The 21,400-nt window shown below is 39.0% G+C and overlaps 6 protein-coding genes across 6 annotated transcripts; all 6 read right to left on the bottom strand.

Annotated features, from left to right (window-relative positions):
• Positions 1-458: 458 nt before the first annotated feature.
• Positions 459-3,043, bottom strand: GCK72_016187 (uncharacterized protein; the record flags this gene model as incomplete). The annotated part of the gene is made up of 3 exons (XM_003094109.2): positions 459-732; positions 2,634-2,953; positions 3,002-3,043. 3 exons carry the CDS (start codon positions 3,041-3,043, stop codon positions 459-461), a joined length of 636 nt encoding a protein of 211 aa, XP_003094157.2.
• Positions 3,044-4,273: 1,230 nt separating this feature from the next.
• Positions 4,274-6,638, bottom strand: GCK72_016186 (uncharacterized protein; the record flags this gene model as incomplete). Its single annotated transcript, XM_003094112.2, has 6 exons — positions 4,274-4,384; positions 4,436-4,706; positions 4,764-4,878; positions 4,928-5,123; positions 6,107-6,512; positions 6,562-6,638. 6 exons carry the CDS (start codon positions 6,636-6,638, stop codon positions 4,274-4,276), a joined length of 1,176 nt encoding a protein of 391 aa, XP_003094160.2.
• Positions 6,639-7,978: 1,340 nt separating this feature from the next.
• Positions 7,979-10,949, bottom strand: GCK72_016185 (uncharacterized protein; the record flags this gene model as incomplete). The annotated part of the gene is made up of 7 exons (XM_003094114.2): positions 7,979-8,074; positions 8,177-8,450; positions 8,737-8,921; positions 9,626-9,912; positions 10,594-10,659; positions 10,748-10,833; positions 10,882-10,949. 7 exons carry the CDS (start codon positions 10,947-10,949, stop codon positions 7,979-7,981), a joined length of 1,062 nt encoding a protein of 353 aa, XP_003094162.2.
• Positions 10,950-11,143: 194 nt separating this feature from the next.
• On the bottom strand, positions 11,144-13,203 carry GCK72_016184 (uncharacterized protein; the record flags this gene model as incomplete). Its single annotated transcript, XM_003094113.2, has 6 exons — positions 11,144-11,245; positions 11,738-11,892; positions 11,943-12,058; positions 12,104-12,602; positions 12,676-12,761; positions 13,136-13,203. The coding sequence occupies 6 exons, from the start codon at positions 13,201-13,203 to the stop codon at positions 11,144-11,146; spliced, it is 1,026 nt and encodes a 341-aa protein (XP_003094161.2).
• A 233-nt stretch (positions 13,204-13,436) lies between these two features.
• GCK72_016183 (uncharacterized protein) lies at positions 13,437-16,068 on the bottom strand (the record flags this gene model as incomplete). The annotated part of the gene is made up of 6 exons (XM_003094110.2): positions 13,437-13,541; positions 14,496-14,647; positions 14,691-14,806; positions 15,012-15,328; positions 15,582-15,933; positions 15,977-16,068. 6 exons carry the CDS (start codon positions 16,066-16,068, stop codon positions 13,437-13,439), a joined length of 1,134 nt encoding a protein of 377 aa, XP_003094158.2.
• A 1,528-nt stretch (positions 16,069-17,596) lies between these two features.
• GCK72_016182 (uncharacterized protein) lies at positions 17,597-19,269 on the bottom strand (the record flags this gene model as incomplete). The annotated part of the gene is made up of 6 exons (XM_003094092.2): positions 17,597-17,707; positions 17,762-17,827; positions 17,889-18,027; positions 18,162-18,289; positions 18,657-18,978; positions 19,031-19,269. 6 exons carry the CDS (start codon positions 19,267-19,269, stop codon positions 17,597-17,599), a joined length of 1,005 nt encoding a protein of 334 aa, XP_003094140.2.
• Between the last annotated feature and the right edge of the window lie 2,131 nt (positions 19,270-21,400).

Genomic DNA, 21,400 nt, shown 5'->3' with positions numbered 1-21,400 from the left:
TTTTAACTGAAAAACATTGAAAAAACATTTCCGTAGTCCCCCTATCAAGTTACGTAAGCTGAAAATCTCAAATGTTCACTCTTGGTTACTGTAGATGCACCATACCTCACGATAAAATACAAAAAGTTTCAAAATTTTGACAAAAACGCATTTCTAGGCTTAAGAAACATCAAAAAAGTAGATTCCGACATCAAAAATGTTGAATCGATTCCTTTGAACAAAATCGATAAACAACGTCATCACATCTTTTTCTCGAACATTTTATTGGATGAACATGTGATAAGAAACGCAACTTGTCCAGTTTGGAAACGCATTCAAACTTGATATAAATCATCGATCTGGGGTACTTTTGACGCGCTTTTTGGCTGAAAAGATCCCATTCAATTATTAATCATTTATTAATTATACGATAATCTTCTCAAAAATTGAATCAGAAGTATGTAACACAAAACAATAATTTATTTCTCCCCACTTCCATCTCCAGACGCCTCCATAATCTCCTCCTGCTCCAACAATCTCTCCACTTCCAGATTCTCCTCGGCGAACGAATTCGAAATCTCATTCTCTTTCTTCAACATCCCAACGATTGTATCCAATTTTTGTGTGTTCATTGTGTAGTCCACATCGAGTTCCAAGTCATTCAGTGAATTTGAATTTTCGAGTAGTTGTTCTGCACCTGAACCTTCGATTTCCTGTCCCGAGAGGAGATCACACTTCTCTCCCGTCCAGTTTCTGAAAAATATTGAAATTCAGAAAAATTAATGCACGGTACTGTAACTCGCTTCATAATAAATATTATGAGCTAAAAAATATACCAAAATGTAGATCTCAGCGAGTTCTATATCCTAAGGGTACTGTAGCTATGACTACAGTAGGATATGAAAGGGACTGCATTCTGAGAGCTCATCACGGCTTTATTTTCAATTCGATTAAGATGAATTTTTATTTATCTTGTAGATAAAACCTAGATCTCCATTTTTGTAGCTGACAAGTTTTTGATAACTCTCCCCATTTTTAAGATACGGGTCTTTAAAGATAGGCACCTGGGAGGAGAGACGCAGAGCAATTTGTACCGCGTATCTCCTCAACGTTCAGCGCTATCAAAAAGTTCTCAACTACAAAAATTATCTATTAGGTTGGCAAGAAAGTTTTTGACCATGATTTGTTTTGAATGCTGTCAGACAAATGACGAGAATCAAAACCAACTATGCATGGCCTATGTTAGATAAACTCTCTGGAATTCTGATAGTATACAGCATTTCCCTCCGACGCTTCCCTTCTGGGAGAGCCCTGCCTATTTTCTTTCTTGACCAACAATTCTTACAACAATATTTTCGATTTCCCTTTACATGTTATACTAAAATTACTATAATTGCTCAACCGATAGGAGAACTTAGCAAGGGTGAAATCTTCTATCGACACACTAAAAGTAATTTAGTTCACAACGTTGAGAAATGTCATTTTTTATGATCAAAGTATCACGTACTAAAAGACCATATGAACAGGATTTGTACATGCTGTGAGTTATAGAGGAAGAGTATCCATCCAAGTATTTTTGTGAATTATCAATGACAGTCCACACTGTTTACTACCACAATTAAAAACTTCTTGAAACGTGTTGGCAAGAATAAAAATTGAGACATGTGTTCGACATCTTTTAGTCGTTTTTAACTTTTAGCGAAGGGTAGTCCTACGACTTCAATTCCTCTCTTCTCCTCCAAATTTTAATTGATTGAACCGTTTCTTAGTTTTAACAGGGCGATGGTCTTGTACAGTAATTATTACAGAAAAGTCAAGTGACTCGGGGTTGATAGAACGCCAGCAGACATCGTCAAACGAGAACGATTCCAAATGAAAGTCATGCCCTCCCTACACGACGTTTATAACTGGAATCTTCTAGACAAGTGCAAAACCATAATCTTACACTACTGCTCTTTCACTGTGCAAAAAATTAAAGCTCTACGCAAGTCCTCAGTTTCACGCGGTCAAAAAATCCACCGCCTCCATGATGTTGCGCATCCGCATGTTACATAATCGACGACGTACATTCTCACCTACTTTTGCAAAATACTTCTTGCTCACAAAAATTACAGCTGTAACCTTCCTCTAACAAAATATCATATATTCGGGGTAATACAGCGTGCTACAGCTGGACAGGAATACGAAACTTGAAGTCAAGTCGAGAAATGGGTCCAAGTTTATTTTAGCATGAAACAACCGGAGTTTTGGCAGGAAGATATCCGGAACGTACCCAATAAACAGCAGACTGTTGTGTACCAATATAGTCACTACGTATGCTATCGGGCATATTTTCTGTCTGAGTAGGAATGACTTGAGTTATGGTCAAAAACTTTCTTGCCAACCTAATACTTGAAATCTTGCACATTTTTATAATTAACACCTTTTTGATAGCTCCGCCCATTTTTGAGATGTACGCTTTTAAAAATAGCAACCTTTGAGACAGGAGGAGAACTAGAGCACAACTTTCTAAGAGTATATCTCAAAAGTGGGCGGAGCATTCAAAAAGTTGTCAACTACAAAAATATAGAACTTGTCGAGATCTACATTTTGGTATATTTTTCAGCTCATAATATTGAGTTTGATTACGCGTTACTCAGTTACGCGTTACTCACTTCTCGCATTTGAAATCGAATCTCACTCCAGTCAATGGCAAATTCAATTTCTTCGGAGAAGATGTTCCAAGAATCGGTGTGATCTCTCCTCGGTAGACACTTTTTGCAAGTCCCAACGCTTCAGTTTCATCCAATTCGATGGTCACTTTGTAGGTCTCATTGAAGTTGATGAACATATCTTCGAACGACGTCTCTTCACCTTTCACCAGTTTGATAGGTAGTACGAGGTATGTTGGGTTGACATCGTTTGAGAGGATTACGGTAGCTTTTTGGTTGTGAGCACTCTTCAAACGGATGTCTAATAGGCCGGCTGCATCGATCTAGAAATTTCAGACATTTAAAGTTTTAGTTTTGAAAAATTGACCAACCTTGGAAAATAAGACAGCGATAAGAGTAACTAGTATCCACATTCTTCTTCAGGAGATAGAATAACAGTAGCTGTAGTCGTCGGGTTGTATATAGAATTGTGGAGCAAGGTCATCTCGGAGAATGGGTTGATGGATGATGATAACATCGGGAACACCAAATGACCAGGAGAAAGATAAGACACGGATAGAAAAGGGGGACACTCGGGGAAGGGAAAGATTGGGGGAGAGAGGGGGTAAAAGACGGTTTAGAAGGGGAAATCCAAGTTTTCTAGAAAATGTGTCAATTTTGGTTTCAGCTATCTCAGCTTTCTTCATACCGACCAGACCATAGTGACGAATTCCTTATCCGGAAGTGAAAAAATAGTTTTTGGCCGAATAAAAGCCGGTTCATCGCTTTTCGGTTCATCACTTTTCCTTGTATTTCTGCAGTACCGTGCAGTAAGATACACAATTTGGCCTTGTCTGTTGAAAATGACCAGCTTTGAGAGCGTTTCATGGTAATACTGATTGTCTCATCAAGTAGATTTTTAATGGATCATACAGACCAAGAGTAGAGCTTCATTTTTGTAGTTGACAACTTTTTTGTACGAGCAATCCCTAGAGAGTTATGGTCATTTTAAGAGCATAGCTCAAAAATCACTATTTTGCACTGAAATGGGTAGATTTGAAGGAGAAATTACATTGTCGATATGTAACTTGCTAGTGAGTACAAAAAAGTTGTCAACTACAAAAATGGAGCTCTACTTTTGATCTGTATGATCCATTAAAAAAAATTTTGTGAGACAATCAGTATTGGCATGACAAAAGGCTGTCAGAAATTGCGGCCGGCGGTGAAGGGCCTTTTTAGAGTTTCAATGGAAAACATGACTTAATATACTTATGAGTTTTTGGTACCAGTGTGACCAGCAGACGTTTTTGGGCCGGCCGTTCGATAGCCTTGGCAAGACAAGTTGGAAAATTGCAACATTCAAAAACTCCAATCAGTTTTTGTCTGAAAAAAGCCAATTTTCGGTCCTTTTTGATCATTTTTCATTATATTCCTGCGATATACTCTTCAGAGCTGTGCGGAATTCATTCCTTCGACTTCCGGGCTTTTTCCACTTCCGACATTCTTCTTCCTCCTTCTAGCTTCCAGATTCCGCCTTTTCGGCAGAATTTTGGTGGTTTTTGATGAAATTTTGAATGAAAACCATATCTAAGATAAAACCAAATAATTAATTCATTCTAGAGATCAATATACATAATTCCAGGACTAAAACATATAATTACTTCTCAAAGATGTCCAAATTTCGGCAAGCAATTGTCATAGAACTTCTCATCGACTGCATACGCTTTGAGCACATGACTCAACTCGATATCTTCCAAGAATCGGCGAGTGGCTCTCTGCAAATTACTTTTTCCTATGGTTATTATAGAAAAAAGTTCAAAACTCACATGTAAACTCGGAATTATCGAAATCAAATTTCCCAATCTCAATGATGCGTCTTCAGGAGTCATTGTAGAAATATAATATTTGAGCATCTCCTTCTGAATCCTCTGTCTGACTTTCCGACAGACACTCGCAGTATCTTCTGATATATTCTCTAGATCCGCATCAAACAAGGCTAACCCAGTTAGCGCCAGAAACTCAAATCGATCCGCGTTCTCTCGCAACATTGGATGTGTCACGTTCCGCCGGTAGCTTTGGAATGAAGACGCGAACATTCTGGAAGAAACACAAATTATTTAATTAGTTAATTACTTTAATTATGGAATCTCTTACGTCACTGCCTCATCTGGAGTCATTGGTTGTAATCCATCAGGATCGTAGTAATACGTCTCAGGATTCACACAATCTATGTAGTCACCGGATGGAAGGTATCGAATGTCACTTCTTTCTGAAAAAAACAGGATATTGAATCGGAAAAGAAGAATAGAAAAGCTTACTGTGGTTACAGGAGAAGAATCCACCCTCGAGGACGACGAATTGCAGATAAAAGCTACGGTGCAGAAGGTCCTTCTGATCTACCGGGAATGCCGCGAACTCGGGAAAGCAATGGGACAGCCAGTCGCCAACCAAATAGTACTCTTTTAGGAAAACCGCTATTGTCTCCTTATAGTTTACTGGTTTCGGTGATCTTTTCTGGAATTGTTTTGTATAACAGATAACAGATAATAACCATTATTCTAACAACTTTTTCCAGAAGAAAATGTGTCAGAGGGGTGATGGTGGCACCGAGTGTTCTTGGAGTTATAAGATGTGACGTATACCATTGAAAAGCTGAAAAAACGCTGATTCCAAATATATATTCAGTTTTTGCCCTCGAGGCCTGGTATTCGAGAAAAACGGAAACAAAATTCGACAAAATGGAGAATTATTACTTTTTTAGGGCAATGGCTTGAGGTCTAAGACTCCAAGTACCTTAAAACGTAATTTATATGGAAAATGAAGTCATGACCTTCAAAATTATATTAATATCTTTAGATTTGGTTGAGTTTTCCGAGAGTTAGAACGATTTTTTTAACGCGAAAAAAATTTTTGTACAAAAAAAATTATTTTGAGACTTTTGGACCTAAGGCTGCACCAAAAACACACATTTTGTATCTATCTGTCTGTCGGTGTTTCGGTTATGTTTCCAGAAAGTTAAACTTGGTGACCGGACGGAATTGAACCAAAAAGTGGTTGTGCATTAACCATCTCTGCTACCACCTACACCACTCTGCCGATATTTTACACACGTCGGTTAGGTAATGACTTGTTAGGGCTCGAAACTTTGACCTCGTTTTTCTCGAATACCAGACCTCAAGGGTAAAAAAAGAATATATAGTTGGAATCATCATTTTCTCAGCTTTCTAATGGTATAGGTCACGTCCAACGACTCCATGACCTTCCCCCGTAAGTAAATTTTTTATGGATCGTGAAGATCAAAAATAGAGCTTCATTTTTCAAGTTGACACCTTTTCTGTACGGACACTCCCTAGCAAGTTACATATCGCCGAGGTAATTTCTCCATCAAATTGAACTTTTTCAGATTTTTGAGCTATAACAACAATATTGTTAACTACAAAAATGAAGTTCTACTTTTGATCTGTATGGTCCGTACATTTTCAACTTTTGTAACTTACCGGAAATACTTCTCCGTTTGGCCCCCGATGTACACAAATTCTGACATTCTCCAATGTCTTATAGGTCTCCACAATGGTGTCCAGAATCGGAAGACCTTGACGATTGATTTTGAAATTATTGAGATTTTGAGAAGAAGAAACAACTGCCAATTCCATTTTCTCTCTTCTTCCGTATCCTTCTCTCCCCTTTTGTACTATTTCTTTCTGCATTCCAACACTCAGACATTTCGCAAATCGACAACTTTTACAGAATGCGGATCCAGCTGAAATAGGTATACGGTAAGGATAAACAAATTCTGGAGAAGTTCTTGCACTTGAAACGACTTTACAGCAATTGATAGGCTCTCCCCAGCAACGGAATTTGCGGTTTTTGAAGACGGTGCGGCGGAAGAAGGCAGAGCAGGCACTAGAAATTATATATTTTTGATTTTTGATGGACATTTTCAATAAAATACCTGCAAACTTCGATTCCGAAGTGAAATCCATTCGATGGGGCCTCACAAACTGGACACGGTGGTGGAGAAGGTGTCATGAGGGAGTTCTAGACAAGTGCAATGATGCAACATCAATCGATGATCATCGACGATTATTGTGTGAGAGGCGGAGAGAAATAGAGAAAATAAGTATTTACGGGAGACGACATGTGGTGAGTGGGGGGGGGGGGGGACCTGGAGGAGAAGGGGAACTTTTCATTGAAAGTGAGACATTGGAGGAATAGAGAATAGAGAATAGTCACGTAGTTGTTTCGTAGTCTAAGGCGTTCTCGGTTTCAACGACTACTGTACTAGGCTCATGACTTTTTTCATACTTGCAAACCGGGCCAGCGCGTAACTTGCTTAAAAAGCAATATTATGAGCTGAAAAATATACCAAAATGTAGATATCGACGAGTTCTATCTCCGTGACCCACTACGGGCCGGAAGGATATTTGTTACTATGCCGCAGGCCGGAAAAGGGGCCAAAAAACGCGAAAATGGCCAAAGAAGCCATTCTAGCCCGGCCAGCGGCACATTAGCGAATAGCCATCCGGCCTGTAGTGGGTCACGGATATAGAACTCGTCGAGATCTACAATTTGGTATATTTTTCAGCTCATAATATTGAGTTTTGAGGGAGTTACGAGCCGGCCCGTGTCGGCCCGTTTCCGCCCGGTTTGCAAGCATGATTTTTTTTAGTTCGATTCTTTGTAATTTTAAATGTTTCAACCAGATCTTACTTAAAGGAGGACTGAAGTCATGTTTTTATCTCAGATTCCTACACTTCAACAAATTCTTAAAAAAAGCGTTTATTATTGCCGCATATGCTAAAAATCGCCCAGAATTCCATTCTCCTGGAGCTAATGTAGAAGAGTTTTCCCGCGCGGCCGTGTAGTCCTCTCGGAAAAGATTTTTTGGTTTGTTCAATTCCTCGTTTCCTCACTTTTTACCATGCTTGTCAAGGGACCGGGTTTTTTCAAAACTTTCAACCCGGCCTGGTCCGTCTTTCAGAGGAAATTTTTTAAGGCTATCATGAAGAAAGCATAAAAAAAACCAACGAGAAAAATTTCTTCGAAAACCCCATACTCCTAAAAAGACGGTCCTAACGGACCGGGCGTTTATATCGAGAACATTTTTTTTAAACTGAGAAAACGAGGAATTGAGCAAGAATCTTGTCCGAGAGGAGTACACGACCGAGCGGAAAAACTCTTCCGGTAATTGCAGCGTTTAGAGCAATTTTCAACATTTGCGTCAATAATAAAAGTTTCTTAGAATTGTCTGAAGTATCAGAATCTGAAACACAAAATATGACTTCAATATTCCTTATTTTCTTATAGAAAAAGTTCGAGAAGTGAGAAGTACAAAAATCCAAACAATTCATATAAAACAAAAAATACAACTACAACTTTCCAAGTTCATAAAACTTCTGATCCACTGAATACGCATTCATCACATTGCTCAACGTCATATCCTCATGGAATCGTCTTGCGGCTCTCTGGAAATTTGAATTTTGTTATTTTGTTCACAGTTTTTAAAACTGCGCTCCACCACACAATTTTCTGTGATTCCGGTAGAGCGCAGTTGTAAGAAGCGGTACCTGTAAATTGGGAAGAATCGATAGCATATTCCCCAAACGAATCGACGCATCCAACTCTGTCCTCTTTTTCAACTTGCAGTACAGTAACACCTCCCGCTGAATGGATTCTCTCATTCGTCGGCATATTTCAATATTTTCATCCGATTGTCCTTCCAAACCAGTGTCGAATAGAGTTAATGCGGAGAGAGCGAGAAACTCGAATTGATCTACATGGTCTCGTTGCATCGGGTGCGTCACGTTTCGACGGTATGTGCCGAAGGAGCTGGCGAACATTCTGGAAGAAAGAAGCTAGATTAAAAAAAAAAGTCAGACACTTTTAGCGTCTCCCTTTCTCACTCTCACTTTTAACCTTTGAAAACGCGTCTATCTCTAAAGTGGGCGGAGCTACCAGAAAGTTGTCAACTACAAAAATGTAGCCCTTGAAATTCTCTATATTTTGTTAATTAAAATATTTTTGATAGCTCTTTAACTCAAAGAGTTATAGTCGTTTTAAAGTTGGCGAAGAGAGCGAGAGGAGAGAGCACAGACAGCGAGACACTCTAAAAAAACCAAAAATTTACTTCGCCGCATCTCCTGCAGAAATCGGTTGCCGACCATCCGGATCGTTATAATATGTCTCTGGATTCACACAATCTATATAATCCCCAGATGGCAAGAAGGTGATGTCACTTCTGCCACGTTGACATGCAAAGTGTCCGCCTTCGAGTAGTACGAATTGAAGATAGAAATTGCGGAGGAGTACAGACTGAAATAGAAGGGTTGGAGGTGTAATGGGACGTGGTGAATATCATTGAAAAGCTGAAATCACGCGTTGATTTCAAATATATATTCAGTTATTGTCCTTGAGGCTTGGTACTCGAGAAAAACCAAATTTAAACAGATGCCGATCAGAAACGCGTCCTATGCGCCCCAGACTCTAAACATTTGGGTTCTTTACTCAAAATCACAAGGGGATTAAAAAAATATCATAAAGAGGCGCTCAAGACTCGACATTTTTTGATTTTTGAGCCAGTGCTGATGAAAAACGCGTTCAACGCGCTCCAGTTTATGAAAATTCCAGGTTTCAAGCTCAAAATCGACAAAAATCACTCATTTTTATCCAAATTTTTCTGAAATTAACAAAAACGCGCCCAAGGTACGACAGCTTTCTAACTATTAGATTTAAAGCTTGAAATAAATTCTAGGTTTTTGGCTCTAAATCATCCCAAATTACTCCTTTTCCAAGTTTTGAGTTTAGCGGAAGATAAAAACGCGTCGAAGAAGCCCCAGACTCCAAATGGTGAAATTCGTCTAAAACCACAATGAACATAAGGTAATGACTTGTCAGCGGTCACAATTTCGACCCCATTTTTCTCGAATACCAGGCCCCGAGGGCAAAAACTGAATATATATTTGAAATCAGCGTGATTTCAGCTTTCTTGTGGTATAGGTCACGTCACAAGTACCAACCTTCTGATCACTTGGAAACATGGCAAACTCATTGAATGAGTTGACAATCCAGTCCTCCACAAGTTGATATTCTTTCAGGAACACATTGATTGACTCTTTGTAGTTGAGTGCTCGCGGACTCTTTTCCAGGAAAACACTTTTCGTCTCATCTCGATGTATCACTTGTCTCACGTTCTCCAGATGTGTATAGTTACGAACGAGAGAGTCTAGAATCGGAAATCTTGGGATGGAAGGGGACACTCGGGGACATTCACGTTTACCGTAGACATCTCGGAATTTTTGAACGCCTAGAAAAGTTAACCGGTTATATTGCCATAAATTGTAATTGTATGAGTTGTAGGTACCAACTACAGTGCGTCCAATAATGTTAAGACACCCCCCTAAAATGAAGGTTCCGAGAAAATGGGAGGTGATCTGAAAAACTGTGAATGCAGTTCGATTCAGAATCTTTGAAAACCCCTACAAACAAATTTCTAAACAAAAACACCTTAGGTAAAGGAGTTGGAGGAACATGGGACGGACTGCACTCACGGTCCTCCACGCATGCCTCTCCTTAAAATTATAAAAATTATTTAACTGAATTAGGTAAAGGAGTTGGAGTTGGAGGATTAGGTAAAGGAGTTGGAGGAAGGAGTTGGAGGAAAGAAATGCTGAAAAAATGAGAAAACGAGAGGAATTGACCAAAAAATCTTGTCCCAGAGGACTACGGAAAACCTCCATCAAAGCTCCAGGAGAAAGAGAATTGCGTTTAGAGCGATTTATAGAATGTGCGAGTTTATTTGGTTTTGACCACTTTCAATGGGAAACTAGTCTGCGATTTTTCAGTTGAATTTATTTTTTATAAATCGTCTTCAAGATTCCGCACATTTTGAGCCTAAAACCACTTCTCTAAGTTGTTCTAGGTTGAGTTTCGAAAAATTTCGAAAACCCTAATATTATTGTTTGTCATAAAATACAAGCAGACCTACCATCTTTCTTCATCCCCACTGCCAAACACTTTGCAAATCGACAAGACTTGCAAATATTCCGGATTGCTGCAAACAATAGTTATAAAAGGGTTTTTATTAAAAATTTTGGACAAACAGACATTCAGACAGACATACACATAGTTAAGAGACTCACTTGACAGAATCTCACACGCTTTCTTCTCCTTACACCTGTATCGTTGGTTTTTAGAGACAGTTCTTCGGAAAAATGCTGTGCAAGCGCTGAAATTCAAGAGTGATTAATATTAAGACTCAAATGTTTTGGAATACCTGCAAACCTGAACACCGAAATGTGTTCCAGTTGAAGCGTCATGACAGACTTGACATAAATTGGTCATTTTGAGAAAATTGGAGAATAGAAAACAATGTGTGAATTAGCGATGGTACAAACGTGACACACTACAAAATACATATTGTGTACGGAATCTGATAGAGTACGTAGGAATGAGAGAGTGTGATAGAGAAATGATGATAGGAAAAGTGTAGGCGACGGTTTTATTTAGAGACCATTTGTAATATTATTCGTTATTTTTTAAAACTTTCCCAAACACGTATCATAAAACTTTCGGTCCACGGAATACGCTTTCAACACATGTCTCAATTCGATTTCCTCTTGAAACCGCCGCGTTGCTCTCTGAAAATATGGCGATTGAGGATGATGACATCAAATTGCTTTGTAGATAATCTTCCTCAAAGTTGTGCTGATTTTTGGCTTTAAATTATCGTGGAATTCAACTTTTTTATATGATAATCAATGAAATGCTCAAAATCGAGTACCACTTGCTTTATCCGCGTCCAAAAGGAGCTCTTAATAGGGAAGGCCTCCAAATGACCGTAGAGTTGCGAGACGTTACATATACCATTGGAAAGCTAAGAAAACGCTGATTTCAAATGTATATTCAGTTTTTCCCATCGAGGTCTGGTATTTGAGAAAAATGAGGTCAAAGTTTGGATAGCTGTCAAGTCTCTACCAGTGTCCAAACTTTGACCTCTTTTTTCTCGAACACCAGACATCAAGGGAAAAAACTGAATATATATTTGGAATCAGTGTGATTTCAGCTTTTTAATGGTATAGGCCCCTAACGGTCACTCGGTGAGACAACATTTTGTTAGATACTGTAAATACCTGTATATTCGGTAGCATTGACAGTACACATCCCATTCGAAGTGGTGCTTCTTCTGTAGTCTTCGTGATTTTGTAGTAGTCAAGCATCTCTTTTTGAACACGTTCTCTCATCTGCCGACGTAGTTCATAACACTCTTCGGATTGCCCATCGATGCCTGTATTTAGTCAAAGGGTTAGAACTGAAAAACAGTCTTACAAATAGTACCTGTTGAGAAGAGTATCAACGTTGCCAGAACCAATAACTCTACAGTATCAATTTGATGGTTAATCATTGGAATGGACACGTTCCTATGATATACACCAAATGACCATCCGAAGACTCTGGAACTCGGATTTCAAAAGTGAGGTTACTATTAGCTAGCTCACTTGACAGCTTCCTCTGAACTCATTGGTTGGGGCGTGTCCGGGTCGTGAAAGAAAGTGTCCAGATTAACACAGTCTATGTAATCCATGGAAGGCATGAACCAAACATCATTCCGCCTATGTTGACCGGCTCGGAAACCCGCTTCAAGCACCACAAATTGGAAGAAAAAGTTGCGGAATAAAACTTCTTTTTGATCGTTTGCCAGTGCGGCGTAGTAGCTGTCAAATGAGTTGTATATCCAATCAGAGAGCAAGTGATATTCTTGCAGTAATACTTGAGTTGTATGCTTGAAATTTATAGGACTCCTCCCGGGTCTTGGGGTGTAGACTGCTAATCGTTTGACACCCAACTGGTTATACATTTCCACAAGATTTTTGAGAAATTCAGGTATTGTCATCGATCGTTTTCCATACAAATCTCGATTCTTCTGTACACAATCTTTTCTCATTCCAATCACAGTGCACTTCACGAATCGACAACTTTTACACATTGTTCGTCTAGCTGGAATTGGGGATTAGGGATTAGCTGGAGGGGACCTAGTATATGTCTGTCTGAATACACAAAAAGTACCAACCTGACATAATTTCACACGACCCTTGACCCTTGCATTTGTACACGTGGCTTCTGGAGACTGAACGACGGAAGAATGCAGAGCAGGCTCTGAAAAAATGATTCTAGGAATTTGAGTATCAAAAAAAGCGCCAAAGGTACGCCAGATTCGAAATATCCCGACATTGAGTTTTTGAAACAGCGATTTTTAGCGATTTCTGGCTGTTTTTAGCGATTTTTTTGCGATTGTTAGTGATTTTTATTCATTTTTAGACATTTTTAATCTATTTTAGCCATTTTTAGCCATTTTAGGATAGACGCGTCGGCGACGCCCCAGACACTTCTAAATCTTTCAATTTAGGGTATCAAAAACGCGGCAACGACACGCCAGACACTGAACCTAAAATTGCCCAAAATTGTATGACGTTTGTTTTCGGATCCAAAGTGCCAACTCAATTTTTTTTGGCTCCTTTAAAAATGCTCACCTACAAACATCGGCTCCAAAATGGACTCCACTGGCCGGCCCATCACAAACCTGACATTTAAAGCTCATTTTTTCTCAAAAAGAAGAAAATGAACACCACCAGACAGAAGTCCTTTTCCACCCAGTTAAACAATGTTTGCTAAGCCAACATTCATTTCAAAAGACTAGAGACTACAAGATACAAAACTAGAGACCGTGTTGAGTGGAGAGGCGCAGAGAGCGATGACAATTAGTGGCCGATGGGGGGAGAATATGGAAGGGATTAACACGATGAGGTACAGTTTTATTCAACTTTTGAACATTTAACAACGCGGATCTGAGAAATATTTATAGAATGACCCAACGTCAGGGGTGTTGTTGAGAAGATGCACTAGCTCCATATCATCTAGCATTTTGTAAGTGGCTTTCTGAAATGGAAAAAGGAGTTAGGGGCTTGATTCCAGTTTTGTGGGTATAGTCGAAATAAACTTTCTTGAGATCGCTCAAGATTGGCTGGGATCGGTTGACATTGTTCAAGATTGCTTCAGATCGGTTGAGATCGCCTAACAAGGGAAGTCGTTGGTGACGGGACCTTCAAACTATCTATAAATCTGACCATAGGTACTTTCGACTACGGGGAACCCATTTCTAAAATCAAAACTTGCTAGATGTCTCTGCGAGCCGAGTTATGATCTCTCAAGCGTTTCAAAGGTCTTCTATTTATTCTTAACCATTCGAAAAGTTTGAAAGATCAAAACTAGGCTCGCAGAGACAGCAGAAATGAACACCACGTAGTCAAAAGTACCCAAATTTATAAATAGTTTGAAAAGATCCGCTGAAATCGCTTAAGATCGGTTGAGATCGTACATATCCTCCGGTCCAACACGGGCGGCACGTAACTCCCTTCAAAATATATATTGTCAAAATAAACTTTCTTGACATTTGGCGTTTGCGGTCCGTTGCCTCGGCTATATATTTAGAAAAGCTTGGGAAGTTCGTCTCATAGCCGAGATAACGGAAACATGGCGTGACTTATTTTAAGCTTGGGAACTTTAGTCCGCAAACACCAAATGTCAAGAAAGTTTATTTCGACAATATACATTTTGAAGCGAGTTACGTGCCGACACGTGTTGGGCCGGAGGACTTGTACGATCTCAACTGATCTTGAGCGATTTCTGACGATCTTTGCCAATCCCAGCCGATCTGAATCGATTTCCACCAATGTCAGTTGTTTCCAGCCGATCTTAAACGATCTCAGCCGATTTTATGCAATCTCAAGCAATCTCAACCGATCCCAGTCGATCTCCACCGATCTCAACCTATCCCAGTCGATTTTCTTGAGTAACCAGTAATTAGTCAATTACAAAAATAAAGGCCAATACCTGCAAACTCGGAAGTATTGATAAAATATTGCCCACTCGTAGAGAATACTCATCAACACGCCTCGCTGCATAATATTGTAAAAGCTCCCGTTGTACTGTGTTCCTGATTTTGTAGCATATCTCGGAACTTTCTTTCGATTGTCCTTCGAGGCCTTAAGTATCATTTTCTTGTAGCTTCTTAACACTAAAGTTCACCTGATTCGAATAATATCAACGCGGCGAGGGCCAAAAACTTAAATTGATCAATTTTCTCTCTCAACATCGGATGTGTCACCATTCGTCTACACCCAACACATGTTCCTTTTGATAATCTGAAAATATTAGAACGTTGTAGATTTGCTCCGTCGCACAACGGTTGGCACGGTGCTAAAAAAGACTTTTAAGAATTTCTGACGTTTTTTGGGTCTTTGTCGTGTGATATGGTGCATTTACAGTAGCATATGGTGAAATTTAACGATTGAACCGAGACGGGGCACGCATCGCGAATTGGAAAAAAACAAATCTCTTAATACTCACTTCGCCGCATTTTCCGAGTACGTCGACGACTGTTGTGGTTTACTGTGATCCGTGTAGAAACTTCCAAGATTCTGACAGTCAATATAATCTCCATTTGGCAAGAACCATACATCATTCCGTTGTTTTTTACAAGCAAGAAAACCACCTTCAAGAATGAAGAATTGGATGTAGAAGTGTCTCAACAGAATATTCTTCTGGTCAGTTTCGAGATCCGATATTTGAGGAAACGAGTTGAAAATCCAATCTTTGATGATTTCAAACTCGATTCGCATCAGCTTATCTGTTTCTTTGAATGTGTGTCGTCGCGGAACTTTTTTCTGGAAAAGATTTTAAATCTTTGACAGAAAACTTTTTGTAACGCACCCAAAAGGCCCAAGGAATTACTTACGATTAAGCAGTGCAAATTCTTACTGTAGTTTTAAAGGCGCATAGCAAAAAAGCTTTCATACAGTATACAAGAGTTACTAATTCAGCCATTTTCTACCGAACTCAGTGAACTTTTGGTATTTTATAGCAATAAAATTTCGAAAATTCCCCTAAGCTTATTTTTAATCTCTGTCAAAAACTAACCATAAACATACTGCTCCCCTCCTCCAAATGCACCACTAGCCTGAGATTTTCCAAATGTGAATAATTGTTTCCAATTGGTTCCAAAATCAAAGAAGGTACTGGGAACTTGAGCCTATTACTTCCAGATGGCGAGGGTACAACTGCCATCAAATTCTTCCGACTACCATAAGAATCTCGATTTTTCTGAACTGCATCCTTTTTCATTCCAACGTTCAGACACTTCTCAAATCGACACCTTCTACACTTTTGCGACATATCAATCGAGAGATTTCCAATGTCACAGGAATAGTCTTCATTGCATTTATACACCTTTTCTTGGACAATGGAACGACGGAAAAATGAAGTGCAGCCTCTGAAAATTTATATTTAAAAACTAAGTAAAACATGGGACCTACCTGCAAGCCTCGACTCCAAAATGAAGTCCATTTCCAGTAGAATTACATATTTGACAAAAAGTTTTCAAGTTTTTCATGTCTTTTTTCATCATGCGCATATAAATCAATAGAAGAAGAGAAGGAGGAAAGTACAAACAGAGAAAGAGAGTGTGTAGAGAAACAGAGATGACCACTCTTATCTATGACAGGTATTACATGGAGAAAAAGGAAGAACTGTCGGTCAAAATTGATCTGGAAGTATTCACGCATTTGTAGATGCGGTTTTACGCTACAGTACAAAGTCATATAGACAGTTAAAAAAAATTTTCAAGTCTAACTATGGAATGGTCTACACATAGAATGGAGTTCTGAGTGGGAAAATATTGCAAATTTTGCGCTGATTCCGAATCTGTGTTTTGTTTTTGCAAGATCCGTCTTTGAAAAGAGTTATTAATGCATTTTCACGAATATCAAAATTGTGTTTTTAGAAAAAAAAATTCCTCAATTTTTAAAAAATTTAATAATATTGAATGTTGTTTGGTTTTTAACTTCGTTAGTGAGTTTTTTCTGATTTAAAAACAGCTAGAAAATGAAAAAATAGTTTGTAAAAAACATCGAAAAGGACAAGTTTGAGATCCGTGTAAATTAACCATTTGTTACCTGGAGCACTTGAGTAACTTTTTTCACAGATGAATTCTGCAAAAACGGAACACAGATTCGGAATCAGCGCAAAATTTGATATGATAGAATTTGTCTCAACTCGAAACTCCATCTTATGTGTATGAACCTATGGGTCAAGTTAAGGGCCTACTTACCGGAATGCATGTAGAAGAATCTGACAGATATCTAGACAGACGGGACAATGGAAATTGTGAAGACTAAGCCCAAACGTCTTCCTAAGAGTCTGTTTAACGTCTTCCTAAGAGTCTTTTTTTTTTCCTCAGGTTCATCTAAAGGGTTTGCGTGAGTCTTCTTCGGGTCCAAACATCTGGACAGACCGACAGGCAGGATGATGACCAAAACGCCGAAACGTTATGAGAACAGGCTTGAGGTTTTACGGTACCTAAAATTATAACCTTGGCTTTTCCAAATTTTTTGTCTGGCAAGGGAACCACCAAAGGACTTTTCCAAACTTCTCAAGAATTTGGTCTCTGATACTTTCGAGTCTGTAGATTCCGAATCTGAAATAATATTATGCTTAATCCTTCTGTCAATCGAATTGTGACCCGTCAAACCTTGGAAAAGTGGTAGACATTCCGGCAGTCCCCTAGGAAAAGACTGAAATACTCTAACAAAGGAAGTCGTCGAAGTGTCCTCTTTCGCACGACTCAAGAATTTGACCCCTGATACTTTCGAGTCCGTAAATTCCGAATCTGAAATAAAATTCTGCGAAAACCTAATTTGGGCCGAGTTATGACTCGTCCAACTTTTCCTATTGTTAAGCTTTTTTGCTACAGAACGATAGGAAAAGTTTGGCGGTTCATAACTCGGTTCACAGGAGCATTTTGCAGAATTTTCATTTTAATTCGGAATCTACGGACTTCAAAGTACTGGAGGACACTTTTTGTTACCAAAGAGTGAATATACATTTTTTGAGAAAATTATTTATCAAATACCAATAATTATAAAAATAGAAGCTGATCACAGAAGTGTTTCATATGGAGAATGTAGACAGCACTTTGTCGGAGATTTCTTAGCGCCCGTCACTTCAGAAATTGGAATGCATTCCGAGTTAGTTGCTTCACCTCTACTCTGTAACATAACATATTTCTTAGAGTTTTCAGTTAAAAAAATTTAAAAACTCACCAAAAAACTGGTGTCTGTCTCAACGGATTTCAATCGCTCGCCAAGTTTTTCAGGGGACGATGAACTCTGGAAACATCTGAGTACTGCAAAAACAGATAGCGTCTCTAATTTCACCCCAATTACTCACACATGGAACACAAAGTCGCTTGAATCGCAGAAATATCTCACGACGGAGAACTGGTTGACAGTAAAGGTAGATGGGGAGGCGTGCGGCACACGCCATTGTGGTGAGGAGGGACACCAAGTCAATTAGGACAATGTAGAGGCTGAAAATGGTACACTTCTATTAGCACGGCACGTTTCTTACAACCGAGCTCTGCTACATTTTTGTAGTTTGCCACTTTTCTCTAACTCCGCCCTTTTTTGAATTATCAAGGATTTTCAACGTTTCAAAACTCACTCTGGATGATCATCAGCCAACTCGTTATTAGTCTGTTCCAATGAAGTTAGTATCACATTGATGATATTTGACACGATATAACAGCACCCAACCATTACCAATGTCCGAGTTGCTGCACGAGCACTTGCCTAGAATAAAAACCGTTGACTAGAGAAAGTTACGGAATGACCGTGGAGTTATGGAGCGTGACCTATACCATTAGAAAGCTGAAATCACGCTGATTCCAAATATATATTCAGTTTTTGCCCTCGAGGTCTGGTATTCGAGAAAAACTAGGTAAAATCTACCACCCACGCCTCGTTCCCCATATATTGACTCGTCTACGAACTAAAATGGTTGACCTCATTTTTCTCGAATACCAGGCCTCCAGGGCAAAAACTGATTATATATTTGGAATCGGTGTAATTTCAGCTTTCCAATTATATAAGTCACGTCCCATAACTCTATGTTCACTCCACCTTCCCTAGTGAGTTTAACAATTATGGTTACTATTACCTTTCTTTTCTGCAAGTCCTCACTGTTTCCATTAGTTACTAGGCATACTGTAGCGGTGGTGTATGTGGTTAGCGCCTTTACTATTCGAATATTCAGATAGAGAAGAATAAAGAATGGTGCGAAGACTGTCACAAAGTTTCGATACCAGAAACGAAAGAGGTAATGGTATTGGGTCTCAAAGACAAATGGGCGGAACTTCATCGTGGTCGCCATCATTTGACCGATACATTGTTCGTGATGGACTAGCTCAAACTCAATTGAAATCGTTCCTTTACTCACAACTCCCAGAAAAACTGCACATAGTGCAAGGAATGATCGGTTTCTGAAATAAAGTACTGTACTGTGAGAAAATTGTTTCAAACTTCCTAACGTACCTCTGCGCAAACCTTAAATACGGTGAGTTCAATGTTGCACAATATCTTTCAAACGACGCAGCAACAATGAGAAAAGAAGATGACGTCATTGCAATATGGGATACGGTAAGAATTGGTATCATATACGTGTACCAGACACTGACAAGAACTGGCGACATCAACACATCGGATAACACGTTCACTGACATCAGCATGATGTACGCCATTGATACGAAGATGTCGAAAAACGCCAGAAGCATTATGAAGAGGTTTTCTCGACGATGTCGACGACTAGAAGTAAAAAAATTCGATTGTTGAACGGTTAAACCACTAAAAAGCCGAGAAAGGGCTAAAACCGAGAATTTTGAACTTTAGGGTTTCTAGGTTTCTCACTGTTTTAATGGTTTCCCAGCTTGAAAAAAACAGTTGGGGGACTAACTTTCGCAAATTTGGTTTTCAAGGCCACGTTTATTTTCTTAAAACATATTTTTGGTGTTAAAAAACGTAAAATGTCAATCAGGGACTAGTTTTGGATGTCTAGGTCATATGCTCATATTCGGGTACTCCAGGCAATTCTAAGAAACTATTATCATTGGCGCATATGCTAATAATCGCCGTGTAGTCCTCCAGGATTTTCAAAATTTTTCAAAATCCAGGAAAGACCTAAAAGAATTTCGGAAAAAAATCAGAAATCCGAAAACCCTTTTTTTTCCCCGAATTTTCAAAGTCTGGGGAAGAAAAAAGAAGAACGAAAAAGGGATTTCCCACTGTATTCTGTTTTGAAAGATCCAGCTGAATCAGAATCCACGGAGTCTGTTTTCATTTCCTCACATTTTCCTGTTTTTTCCTTATTTTTCGGTATAAAAAATGGAATTTAGCAAAAAACTTGTCCGAGAGGACTACACGGAAAAACTTTTCCACCTAGGCTCATTTTGAGTCAGGATAACCGGAATTGTCGCCAATTTTCAGCTCAAGCTCCCAGGTTTCTAGTATAACTCGGATTTTGAAAAATTTTGAAAATCTTGGAAAGAGTCCGAGAGGACTATTAGCATGTGCGTCAATAATAAAAGTTTCTCAAAATTTTCTGAAGTATCGGAATCTGCAAAGTCCTCGTTTAACTAAAAACCAAAAGTAGAACCCACCTCGTAACAAAAAGCCAAAACAAGAAGATATTCTCAATCATAGAAATGAAAGAAATCGTCGACCCAAATATGGAAACCATCCAAAACCGCATAACAAGCATATGGGGTTGTAGGACTTCATAGTGACAGTAATCTTCGACAATGTCTGTCACATTTCCAGATGTTGATTCCATTTCCAGATGTGAAGAGATGGTGGTGTTCAGTAGATCCATTCTAAATGCTTAAAAATTGCTTGGAATATGAAAAATGTGATAACCAGAGAGTCATAATAAACTCTATTCTCGCGCCCAGGTTCGTGGGTGATGAAGAGAGAAAAATGGCTCTGGAAATTCAATTTTCCCGCTATGAGTCCCCCATCTACTCACACAAACACTCGTTCGGATGTATCAGGAAAAAAATTGGTAAAAGAAGAAGAAAAAAAGAAGAAGAACACATACACGCAGATGCTGTTATTCTTTTACTAGAAGAGGAACCCTTTCGAGATGTTTTTTTAGAAGAGTGTGACCAACAAACATTTCGGAAAACGGGTCTATAAGGATATCTTCTTGAGAATTTTTTTTGTTGAAATCAGTTAAAGGGAAAATCTGATTAAAATTAAATAAGGTAGTTAATTGAAGGACAAATAGTAACTGGCAGAATATGAAAATAGGTGATAATAAAATCGTTAAGATTGAACTTGTGCGTAGGTGCATTTGACTACGTAGAATCTGGAATCCATTTTTGCAGTCAAAACCGGCTAAGTGTCACTGCGAGCCGAGTTACGGGCTCTCAAAGGTTTCATATGGTGAAAAAAGGAGAACACTTACATCATTCGCCATTTCGGAATCCCATGCTTTACCATATGAAATGTTTAAAACCTCATTTCTCGGCTCGCAGAGACATTTAGCCGGTTTTGAGTACAGAAATGAATTCCAAAATTCTACTTGATGTGACAATAAGTATTACCAGGACACACTATCAAAGTCGGACCTTTTCAACTGAAAAAGGTAAAACTTAATGTACTTTTGAGCGGTACTGTAGGTACTTTTGACTACGTGGAATCCATTTCTGCACTGAAAACCGGCTAAGTGCCGAGTTACGGGCTCTCAAACTTTTCATGTGGTTAAGACCTTCACCATTTTGGAATTCCATGTGAAAGAGCTCATAACTCGGCTCGCAGAGACATTTAGCTGGTTTTGACTGCGGAAATGGATTCCACGTAGTCGAAACTACCTATGACCAGATTTAAAGATCGTTTGAAAGCCGCATC

This window comes from Caenorhabditis remanei, chromosome IV (genome assembly GCF_010183535.1).
Source record: "Caenorhabditis remanei strain PX506 chromosome IV, whole genome shotgun sequence".
Lineage (NCBI taxonomy): Eukaryota > Metazoa > Nematoda > Chromadorea > Rhabditida > Rhabditidae > Caenorhabditis > Caenorhabditis remanei.
The sequence above is the reverse complement of the archived record's forward strand: the minus strand, read 5'-3'. Positions and strand labels throughout refer to the sequence as shown.